Source organism: Pseudophryne corroboree, chromosome 7 (assembly GCF_028390025.1).
Source record: "Pseudophryne corroboree isolate aPseCor3 chromosome 7, aPseCor3.hap2, whole genome shotgun sequence".
Taxonomy (NCBI): domain Eukaryota; kingdom Metazoa; phylum Chordata; class Amphibia; order Anura; family Myobatrachidae; genus Pseudophryne; species Pseudophryne corroboree.
Window position 1 is genome coordinate 287,186,066 of NC_086450.1, and position 12,705 is coordinate 287,198,770.

Sequence of the window (12,705 nt, forward strand, 5' to 3'; positions counted from 1 at the left end):
CAAAATATGAGAATTGTGTCTATGTCCCAATATTTATGGACCTGACTGTATATAATAAATTATAGCAAAAAATGTAGCATGGCCTCCAACTTCTCTGAATTCTATTATATATGCATTGCTGTCTCCCAACACGCGATCATCAGCGATTTTTATACAACCTTCAAGCACTTCAATATATTTATGAAACAAACACAGTACTCGGTCTATAATAAAAAGCCCTCTATGTAATTGGATGCTATTGTAACTGTGCATAACTTTTATTATTAGTGATTATATAGCACCACCTTATTAAGCAGCGCTGTAAATAGAATACTCAACCTATCACAACAGTCCCTGCCCAATTCAAGCTTACACTCAAATTTCCCTGCAACACAACCGGGTAGATTTTCAGTCAGCAGACAATTAAACTAGAAGTCTGTATAGTTTGAGGGAGCAAAACCCATGCCTACTCCTGGAACATTTATTATACTGTATTTATTAATTATTAGTCAGCAACCCACTCTCCACCTCAATCTAACTTATAATGTATTTCTTAATATTACGGTCTAACATGTACATGTTTATCATCAATTCAAAATGTGTTGTATACTCACAGTGTAGCGTCAGTAGTACAATATAGCAAATATTGCAAAAACCCGCTAAACCACAAAAGCAGTATTATACGTAATGAAGCCTAAGGATAGTAGGCACAGTAAGCATCTGTACAAGAACGAATTCCAATTGTGCTTATTTAATAGTAATTAACAGTAGAACCTTCTCTTGGCAAAAATTAACCCACTTGGAGTTGCCAAGCAGTATTAAGTGGTAATAAGTACACTTACCCTATTATTAGGGTATATAGAAAGTATGGATTTCACTTATCCATAATAGCACAGTCATATATAAAACCAATGTTGATATTATGATATTTAATTATGGACATTATATGTTAATGTGTTATAAATAGACAATTGTGGCATTGTTTCCTGTTTTTTTAAAGCTTTCTATCAACACAAATGTAAGACATACATTTATGCCAATGATCCATATACAATCTTATTACCAACACTTTATCTGTTACTTTCAAGTGCATTAAAGATATACTCATTTACAACCAGTGGTGTATTAAGAGAGGAGGGGGCCCGTGCACATTCTCCGTCCGGGCCCCCTCCTCTCTAGCAGGCAGTAGCAGAGCACTAGGTGCGCACCACCTACTGCTCAGAGTCGCTGCCGCTGGACTCTGGAGAGGTAAGTATTGAAAAGATGAGTGCAGGATGTGCGGTGTGGGCACCTCGGAACCGCACACACTGCACCCATTATAGATAATGCCACTGTTTACAACCTTCTTCTTGCCAAACTCTGTTTAAAAATCTGAAATGTAAAATGTCCCAGGTCACTGTATGTCATGATCTGTTGTTACATATATTTTACTGGCAGAACTTAGTATTTCAGGTGTCCGTGTTATTCCCACGGACCATACACCCATGTACAGTCATATATTTGTTAGCAAGAAGAATAGATGCAGGAATAACTTTGTCAAACATTGCATGAATCCGAGGCTGTCATTTATATTATTGGCATGATGGAGATTTTGTCAGAGGGAATTTTTAAATGAAATGGTCAGATTACAATGTATATATTCAGCAATTACAATACTCTGGTAAATGTGAATAATCCACACATCAAACCCACTGACTCCTTGTCACCTGCCAGCACAGTTTAGAACACTCTTGCTGCAATCTACTGTCATCATAATGTTGGCTGTATTTTGTTCATTTATAAATGCCATCAATATATGTATAGCGGTAATTTCTCACAGTATAGCACCCCAAGGGGCTTAAGGAACAGAACCAATTTATTTTTACTCCATCAATACCTTAAACACACTGAAGAACTTCTACATTTACTATTACAAAATTATTCCTGCATCTGACATTGCAAAGAAATTCTTACATCCTCCACATAAGATGATAACCGTATTTGAGAAAACCACTTTGCCGCTGGTTCCTTCCGGCTAGTGACTGGTGTATCTCATCCTAAAAAAATTGTCTCTTATCTCTTCGGTATCGACCTCTCCGTTTCCAAACCATATGACTTTTCCAGTACTGATATCTTCTTTTAATTTTCGCTTGGAAACAGTCAATGTGCCAGGTTTCTCGTTCGTGTTAGGTCCGGTCAGCAGAAGATAACAGGCATGCCTGCTGCGCTCAAATAAGGTTGCTGAAAGATGCAAAGAGAGAGAGCAGTTTGAACAGAACTGGAACCACGATTCTTGCAACTACAACAACTGCATGCCAATGCCATGGTTACCAAACAATCAATACAGCTATATCAAATAAAATCCAAAAGTAAACAGAATTTGCTTCTGTGAGCAAGGACCATGCTTAATTGAATCTGCCCGTAAATGTTGCCTTTCAGGTGGATCACAAAGGGTCAAAAACCCTGTGCCAATTTACAGAAGGGCCCAAAAGATCACCGAAAGTCGCATTTTGCTGCTCATTCTATATAACATGCCCATGATTCTTCTCTTAAACAGGGTTGCAATGTCATTGTTTAGATAAATAAGCAGTGATACTGAAATAGAATGTTACAGTAGTAAATAAACAATGTTTATAAACCTGATGCAATTACTCGTTTTACTTTTCTGCCACCCCTGCCTTTCCATGGGTTGCGTACGGGATACCGGCAGTCAGAAGACAGACAGCGGCTAGGTAAGAATCCTAACCCTCCCTACATGCAACTTAACCTTAACTTTACCACCCTCCCCCCCCACCCCCCCCACCCCCATCCCCCTGGGCCTAACCACCCCTCCCCCTGGGCCTAACCCTAACCAGCCCTGGCATAGTTACAGTTGGTATTCCGGTGCCAGCACCATGAGAGGTGTCAGAGTTCCGGCACCGGTCTTCTGACCAGTATTAGGATTCCATTGTCTATATTCTGAATGCCAGTATCCCGAATGCATCCCCTTTCCATTGCTTGCACATAAAATAAAGTCTGCCAGCTCAAAGCTAAATAATATCTGTGGCAAGCTATCAATTATACACATGGGTGAGAGCTGCATCAAGCGGCCAATAGTAATGGAGTGTCTCACACAAGATTTTATTAAGTGCTACGACAAAGCGTTATAAATCAAAATCCAATCTCTTCTAATCACAGTATTTTTAGTGACATTATCAACCATCAACCTGTTTGTAAATATATATTTGTGTTACATGACACCTTTAATATGGATGTGCCATGAACAAGTGAATCTTGTAGTGTCTGTATCAGGTGGTGCGTCAAACTTATTTGCTGTTACCCAATAAGTAACAGCAAATAAAAAACCTAGGATGAAGCTATGTGGAGTAGTGGGAAGTGTACAGTCACAATAATCTGTATACTTCACATTTTAATTTCAGTTATAGGGGTATATTCAATTACAGTCAGAAACTGCCGTCTTGTCAGAAAGACGGCAGTTTCAGACTGGAATAGTTCGGAAGGGGTTCCGACCTATTCAATCCAGCCTCATTTTTTCCGACAAGTCGGAAAGCTGTTGGAAAGCACGTGATTCGGCGGAATAGCCGATCCGTGTGCTTCTGTCAGAAACGGGGGCCTGATATAGTCTGTACTGCTGGCCCACCCCTAGGGGTGCTAGGGGTGTCTGAGCCCCACAGTGTTTGTTTCCAGAGTGTAAGTCATATGTATACCAAGTTTGTTGTAAATTGCTGCAGGCATTCCAGAGTTATGCTGTCTGCTGAAATACTCAGTGCTGCTGCCTCACCTCTAGGGGTGCTGTGTCTTCCCCCCCACAGTGTTTGTTTCCAGATTGTAAGGCATATGTGTACCAATTTTTTAGTACATTGCTCTAGCAATTCCGGAGTTATGCTGTCTCCTGATACACTCTGTGCTGCAGCCCCCCCCCAGGGGTGCTAGGGATATCTAATTGTTTTATTTGCCTCTGCTGTGTTTTAATACGCTCGTATGTAAAATTTCACGATCTTCGCTTGTAAACTGTGGATTTGTATAGAAAGACAGGACAGATTTTCGCTTTTATATAGTAGATATCTGTGGTGGTGACAATAATCTGCTTATTATCACTAAAAAGGCCAGTAAGAACAAAAACATTCATATACTTATCAAGCCAGCATTTCTGAAACAACCTTACTTGGAGTCTACATATACAGATGTGCCCTCATAAAGTAGACTTACCATACTATCGCTTTAAACTGTGATGCTCATGGTTTACACAGGTTCTGTTGTTTAGTGAAATGCAGGCTTGAAGTCAGCCAGCCATAGAACCTGTGTAATTCATGAGTGTCCCGGTTTAAAGGGATAGTATGGTAAGCCATCATTGCCCAAAACTGCCCCGCACGGCGCACAAGGTCCTATGAGACTGCTAGAGCTGGGCATCTTTTTTTGCAAAAAATGCATTTTAGTAGCAACGCATTGTGACTAGGATGCACTAAAAGTGTCACAATATTAAATGAAGAGCTTTACAGAATATAGGACAGCTTTTACACTGGATGTTTTCCTGCCAAGTGAAAAAACAGCTTGTGTAACACCTGTCCAAAATGTGTTGTACTTTTTTACTTCTGTATTACTTTTAGTGCTTTCTAAATAGAGAACTATACATTGATTACTATAGTTTATGTATGGTAGTGGGTGCCATTTGCTCTACTTGAATACAATATTTAATGAGTGTACTGTACCTCTATCGGGACACAAATATTCTACCAGTACACCTGACTGCCACATTAGTTTATTTTGATTGTTACAGTAAATGAGTAAATTGTGGAATATTTTTGCTTTTCAGAATGTAAAAACTTACCTCCAAACTTGATTATATTCTCAGTATGATTGCTTAGTTGAAAGAGAGCATTCAGTTGTGATGGGTGAAACATGTACAGATTTTCCCTTGGCTCCATCTACAATCAAAGTGAACAACCTTTTAATGAACAGATGACCTACATGGGTTGATTCAATTAATCGAAAGAATAAATAGATGAATGTTTCTAATGTAAAACAAGAATAAGATAAGAATATTAAACTGAATGTCTTATTATATACTGTAAAGTAGGCAGGTCATACAGCTGTGTTAGGTGCTAGATTTCATATTTTCACATTTACGAGATGTGTCTATTAAATAACGAGACTGATGCTATCATTTACATTTAATTATATTAAGTGCATTTTAACTCTGTTCCCCTTCTATGTACTCCCCTTCTGCATCCACACACCGCTGTATTCTTATATTCCATTGGTCAAAGTCGTGCTGTAGCTCATTATCTGTCAGCTGTCTCAGCAGCTCTGTCATTTTCTTGTTTAACTCAGTAGCTGAGGCAAAACGGGTTCCATTGAGTAGAGATTTGACTTTAGGGAAACGAAAGAAGTCACACGGTGCTAGGTCAGGCGAGTATGGCATGTTCTTGCACCGCGATATGTTTCTCTGCAAAACACTGCTTCACAGAGAGAGTTGTGTGGGCTGCTGAGTTGTCCTGATGGAGGATGTGATCATTTTTCTACAACTCTGGCCTCTTTCTTCTGATTCTTTCCTGCTAAGTTTCTAGAACATTTTTGTAGTACTGTTCATTCACTGTTGTGCCATCTGGTACCCAGCCTGCCAAAATAACACCTTCGATATCAGAAAACAATTAACATGGAGCTGAATTTAGATTTGCTTTGATGTGCTTTCTTCATTCTTGGTGATGATGGTTATTCCCAGTGCATGGACTGGCGTTTTGTCTCAGTATCGTACTGGAAGATCCATGTTTCATCACAGGTAATAACTTTATCTAAAAAATGTGAATCCTCTTGAATTTGCTACAAAATGTCTGCACAAATTTACTTTCAATTTTGTTTGTGCTTGGCATTTAGAAGCCATGGAACCATCTTAGCACAAACTTTTGTCATGCTAAGATCTTGATGTCAAACTTGCCTAACAGTTTCTTGTCAGCGTTTACCATTTCTGCCATCATTCGGATGCTGAGTCAAAGGTCGTCGATTTGAACAATTTTCTAAATTTTTTTTACACATTTTCGTTTCTTTTTGAGGTGCAAGGTCTTCCAGGACGTTCATCATCTTCACGACAGTCACCAAATATTTTATGCCACTGAAACACACATGTACGTGACATACAATCTGCCCCATAAGCCTCGGTTACCATACAGAAAGATTTGGTGGGCATTTTGTTCAATGTAACTAAAAATTTAAAATGAACATGTTGCTCTACTTTCGTACTAAGCATTTTTACGATGCACGTGGAAAAAACACAACTTCTTTGAACGCTGTGTGACAGCAAGGGTGAAACTTCCAAAACCGGTGTGGTATAGTCCCAGGGCACTGTTCCCCCACTCCCTTTTAACTCACGTAGTGTAGGTTATTTTTTACAAGTACATTCTCGTTATTTACAGTACTAGCCACACCTCATATATTGGCGAATATGTACATTGTTATTTGCCGACTATTCAAATGCTGCATCAACATTTTAACTATATAGTCAGATTTTGAGAGGTTTTCTATTATTCAGCAATTTAAGTTAGCAGCACTGATGCTTCATGCTAATTTTATTTACAATATAGTAAGTCATAATAATATAAATAAAAATACAAAAATGTACTGTGTTTTGTGCAGGGGTTTCTCACTCAATGTTACCAGTAAGTGGACATAAACTTACAGTGCGATTGGAATCTGTAGCGTAATCTCCCCAGAAGAGGAAAAATGAGCGATGGTCTCCAGTATTCAATACAGCAGGGGTTTGTCTGGCAACTCCCAAATTCATTTCAACCTCCCACTGTATAGCTCCACTGTAGCTGTCTACAATAATTACCTGAACAAAAAAATATAAAGTATGAATTAGTTTACAATCACAAAAACATCATTCATAAATACAAAAATTACCCCACCCCCCAAGAAAAAAATAAAATAGATAAAAATGGTGTTTTACTAATTTGTTGGAAATGGAGAAGCAAATACGTGAGGTACAGAGCTACGCCAGGGAAATAACAGTTTATTTTATTTAAGTGGACATAAGTCATCTCATACTGTAGTTATTTTATTGTGCCAGGTTCAACAGGAATTTGAGAGAGATTGTCATTCTGATTCTGAAGTTCGCTGACACTTGGTTTTATTGAAGATAAATTTAGTGGTTCACTTTTCTTCCTTTAACCCATTTTGGCCCGGGTGGGTAGTATTCTACCCATTTTCTGATATTTTTTGCGGGATGGCTGATATTGACCCAATTAAGAAAAATCTGGTGGATTTTTTTCTTCTTCGATATAATGATAAAATATTGAAGTGCTGGGTAGAAAATGACCCACCGTGGCCGAAATGGGTTAATAAGTGGCTTGTAACAGTAATAGTGACAGTTTAACAAATGAACACTGAAGGAGACACAGTTTTTAGAGATGCTATTTGCTGGAGTTTAGTCATATATTAAAATCACGTGTGTACTGTCATTTGCTAGTACAGGTTGAGTATCCCATATCCAAATATTCCGAAATACGGAATATTCCGAAATACGGACTTTTTTGAGGGAGAGTGAGATAGTGAAACCTTTGTTTTTTGATGGCTCAATGTACACAAACTTTGTTTAATACACAAAGTTATTAAAAATATTGTATTAAATGACCTTCAGGCTGTGTGTATAAGGTGTATATGAAACATAAATGAATTGTGTGAATGTAGACACACTTTGTTTAATGCACAAAGTTATAAAAAAATATTGGCTAAAATGACCTTCAGGCTGTGTGTATAAGGTGTATATGAAACATAAATGCCTTCTGTGCTTAGATTTAGGTCCTATCACCATGATATCTCATTATGGTATGCAATTATTCCAAAATACGGAAAAATCCCATATCCAAAATACCTCTGGTCCCAAGCATTTTGGATAAGGGAGACTCAACCTGTAGTTGAAAGGCTAATTGAACATAACACTACTTGTATGTGTTTGGTGATCCACCAGGACTTGTAATGTCTGCTACATTTTTTGGGAGCCTGTTCTCAATACTAACAACAATACACTGCTTATTTTAATTAAAAAATGAAAAAACACCCTATAGGTCAGCATCACTGGACCAGTGCATACAGAATTTATTTTTTTAAGGATTGGCAACAAGCTGCTAGCAGGAGATAGAACAGCCTTCACTGACTGCTTCAGATGTAGGACAACCTGCCGAGTTATCTGGCAAGCAAGATCTCAGGTAAGGAGTTCATAATGTCTTAAATATCTATTCCTTACCTCAGTTATTCCCAATTAAGTCACCTGCATTCATGTATGGATAGCCTTAAAACATGAAATCTTAGGCCGGGTACACATCTGGACGATGTGTTCCCAACCGATATTCCGTACACACTGCAGTGATACAAGGGGACGATGTAACATGCCATGGTGTCTCATGGGTACACACTGCACGACATGCACGATTTGTCGGAAGCCGATATCACTGTAGTGTGTACTTGGCCTTAGTGTGAATTGAAGACCAACGTTGGGTAACACTTTTTAAATCCTTTGCAGGAAACACAGGGCCTGATTCACAGATGTGCATTAACTCTATGTTAACGCACATCTCTGCATGTGTTTATCTTGTTTTGTGACATCACTCTCAATGCCTTGGACACTGCAGCCTGTGGCTGTTTAGGAGCAGAGCGGGGCTGGTGACTGGGAGCATTTTACTAAATGGTATGGGTCTATATTTGGACAAAGGAGGTCCAGAACTTAACATACTACAAAAAGGAAGTCTGCAGACAATTGGAGGTCTCTGTCAACTATAAACTCCTACCCCAAGATACTATATATAACTTCAAGAGGGAGCTGGACACTCTTCTTCAGCTTCTGATCATTTTCCCATTTCCACTAAAATACAGAAAACTCTTACTAAATAATATAATAATAACAACTCTGTTATTATATATGGTCCCAAATATACACAGGAACACCCGGGCCAGACCCATTATCTGTGCCCAGGGTTATCTGTATCAACCGGTGCCCTTTTGTTTGGATGCATTTTTACAAACATATTCAAACCACATACAGAGATCCTGATATTAATTTATCCATGGACATCTTGGAATTGGGACATACAAAAATGTTTTTTCTTTGACAGCAAATATTGTGTCAATGTCTGGCTGTGTGCCTGGGTCCAATGTGATATCATCGGGATACGGTCATTAGGTCGACCACTATTGGTCGACATGCATTACGTTGACATGGTCACTAGGTCGACATGGGAAAAGGTCGACATGAGTTTTTCACTTTTTATTTTTTTAACTTTTTCATTTTTACGATCCACGTGGACTACGATTGGGAATAGTAACATGTGCCGAGCACAGCGGTAGCGGAGCGAGGCACCTCGCCCGAAGCGCGGTGAGCGAAGCGAGCCATGCGAGGGGACACGGTACACTAATTGGGGTTCCACGTCACTTTACGAAGAAAACAACACCAAAAAAAGTTTAAAAAATCATGTCAACCTTTTTCCATGTCGACCTAATGCATGTCGACCAATAGTGGTTGACCTAATGACTGTCGACCTAAGTGTGGTCGACCTAATGACCCATACCCATATCATCATATTCCTCCAATAAAGTTGCAAACCTAGTGATCTTGAGCAGAAATTTTGCCACCTACAGGACTCTATGGAGGATAGCCTAGGAAAGTATTGGGCAGACTTTTGGCCTTACTGCTTGCTGTCTTTACTCATGAAGCAATGACAAGTCCATTGAAAGACACACTGGAGGTTTCTACTTTTCAGCACATAATTAATACTAACTTCAATTATTTTTCAGAACAAGAAAATATTTTGGTTACTTTCTGAGTTTTTCAAGGTGGAAGCCCCGATTGCTGAGCAAACTAACCAATACCCAAATAGCAGTATATTACCCAATATTTGGAAATAGGTTTAAGAAAAACATGAATTCATATATCTTAGAAGTAACGATCTAGGTTTCAGAGTTTGCAGTTTATTTCTTAGAATCCTTACTAGGAAGATCATTTTATAACTGGATTTCTGAGGGAAAAAAATACTGAAAACTAGTGACCCTTGAAAACTAGTGGAGTCTTATATTGTTTATTATATTGTTCTATATTTTAATATTTCTCTCTTTTCTGGTCCAAGTTGTTAAAGATAATAAATCCTTTTCTCGTAGTTTGTAGAGGATACTGGGGTTCCATTTAGTACCATGGGGTATAGACGGGTCCACTAGGAGCCATGGGCACTTTAAGAATTTGATAGTGTAGGCTGGCTCCTCCCTCTATGCCCCTCCTACCAGACTCAGTCTAGGAAACTGTGCCCGAAGAGACGGACATACTTTGAGAGAAGGATAGATAAAGACAGTGGTGAGATTCCAAACCAGCACACACAAAACAGAGGAAAGCTATGCTAACCCAACTTTAAACAGGAACAGCAACGGCTGAACCAACAATACTTAACCAAATAACAGTGCAGGAAGAACGAAGCACCGGGCGGGCGCCCAGTATCCTCTACGGACTACGAGAAAAGGATTAACGGTAGGTAATTAAAATCCTATTTTCTCTTACGTCCTAGAGCATAGGTTCTCAAACTCGGTCCTCAGGACCCCACACAGTGCATGTTTTGCAGGTAATCCAGCAGGTGCACAGGTAAATTAATTACTCACTGACACATTTTAAAAGGTCCACAGGTGGAACTAATTATTTCACTTGCGATTCTGTGAGGAGACCTGCAAAACATGCACCGTGTGAGGTCCTGAGGACCGAGTTTGAGAAACTGAGTCCTAGAGGATACTGGGGTTCCATTTAGTATCATGGGGATGTACCAAAGCTCCCAAACCGGGTGGGAGAGTGCTGAGGTTCCTGCAGAACTGATTGACCAAATTGAAGGTCCTCAGAGGCCAAAGTATCGAACTTATAGAACTTAGCAAACGTGTTCGAACCAGACCAAGTAGCCGCTCTGCAGAGTTGTAAAACCCAATTACCTAGTAGAGTGGGCCTGTACAGATTGTGGAATCGGCAAACCTGCCGTGAAATAAGCATGCTGGATAGTGAGCCTGATCCAGCGTGCAACTGTCTGCTTTGAAGCAGGACACCAAATTTTATTGGGATCATACAGAACGCACAGCAAGTCAGATATCCTGTGACGAGCTGTCCTCTTTACGTATACCTTCAAAGCCCTCACAACATCCAAAGACTTTGAAGTAGCAGAAGTGTCAGGGATAACCGGAAACACAATAGGTTGGTTGATGTGAGTCGCAGACACCACTTTCGGAAGAAATTGCTGACGAGTTCTGAGTTCAGCTCTGTCCTCATGGAAAATTAAATAGGGGCTCTTGTGAGACAAAACCCCTAGCTCTGACACACGTCTTGCTGAAGCCAAGGCCAACAGTGTGACGGTCTTCCACGTAAGATATTTTACGTCCACCTCTAGTAATGGATCAAACCAGTCCGATTGGAGGAACGGCAGCACCAAATTGAAATCCCAAGGTGCCGTGGGAGGCACAAAGGGAGGTTGGATGCGCAGAACCCCTCTCAAAAACGTCTGGACCTCAGGAAGAGAAGACAAATGTCTTTGAAAGAAAATGGACAAGACCGAAATCTGGACTTTTATGGAGCCCGGACGTAGGCCCCCATCCACACCTGCCTGCAGAAAAGCAGGAAACGTCCCAGGTGAAATTCCACCGCAGAATAAGTTCTTCTCTCACACCAATAGACTTATTTCTTCCAAATACGGTGGTAATGTTTAGACATTACCCCCTTCCTGGCTTGGATCATAGGCAGGATAACTTTGTTAGGGATCCCTCTTCTGGCTAGAATCAGCCGTTCAACTTCCATGCCGTCAAACGTAGCCGCGGTAAGTCCTGATAGGCAAACGGGCCCTGTTGCAGAGAATCCTCACAAAGAGGTAGAGGCCACGGATCTTCGAGGAGCATCTCCAGAAGGTCTGCGTACCAGGCCCTTCTTGGCCAGTCCGGAGCAATGAGTATTGCTTGAACCTTTTCCCTTTTTATTCTTTTGAGAATTCTTGGGATCAGAGGAAGTAGAGGAAACACGTACACCATCTGAGAGGTCCATGGAGTCGACAGAGCATCTACCGCCACTGCTTGTGGGTCTCTCGACCTGGAACAATACCGCTTGAACTTCTTGTTGAGACGAGAGGCCATCATGTCGATTTGTGGATATCCCCACTGACTTGTCAAGCACCTGAACACTTCCGGGTGAAGGCCCCACTCCCCCAGGTGCAGGACGTGTCTGCTGAGGAAATCTGCTTCCCAGTTGTCTACTCCCAAAATGAAGACCGCTGACAACGCCACAGCATTGTTTTCTGCCCAGAGGAGAATTCTTGACACCTCTGACATTGCTGCTCTGCTTTTCGTTCCGCCCTGTCGGTTTATGTACATTACTGCCGACACATTGTCCGACTGGACCTGAATGGCCCGATCGTGAAGAAGATAAGAGGCCTGCAGAAGGGCGTTATATATGGCCCTGAGTTCCAGAATGTTGATTGGAAGGATGACTTCCTGACTTGACCATCTTCCTTGAAACTGCACCCCCTGGGTGACTGCTCCCCAACCTCTGAGGCTTGCGTCCGTGGTTAACAGGATCCAGTCCTGAATTCCGAACCCATGACCCTCGACGAGGTGAGAAATCTGTAGCCACCACAGAAGGGAGATCCTGGCTTTTGGAGACAGACGGATCCTCTGGTGCATTTCTGGGAAAAACGCGGGAGTGTCTGGGCGAACGCTGGGTGTGTTTGTGACGTCAAACCAGGAACGAAA

At 40.8% G+C, this 12,705-nt stretch overlaps 1 protein-coding gene across 6 annotated transcripts in view; it reads right to left on the reverse strand.

Annotated features, from left to right (window-relative positions):
* Nucleotides 1-714: 714 nt before the first annotated feature.
* The window catches only part of FAM234A (family with sequence similarity 234 member A), a 173,420-nt gene continuing 161,429 nt past the window's right edge, over nt 715-12,705 (reverse strand). For all 6 annotated transcript variants that reach the window (XM_063934207.1, XM_063934206.1, XM_063934202.1 and 3 more), the window contains 3 exons: nt 6,632-6,784; nt 4,787-4,883; nt 715-2,199 (listed from right to left, as the gene is read on the reverse strand). In XM_063934207.1, the coding sequence (XP_063790277.1) occupies nt 1,994-2,199; nt 4,787-4,883; nt 6,632-6,784 (456 nt within the window). In that variant the 3' untranslated portion in view covers nt 715-1,993. The remainder of the gene's footprint in view (nt 2,200-4,786; nt 4,884-6,631; nt 6,785-12,705) is intronic.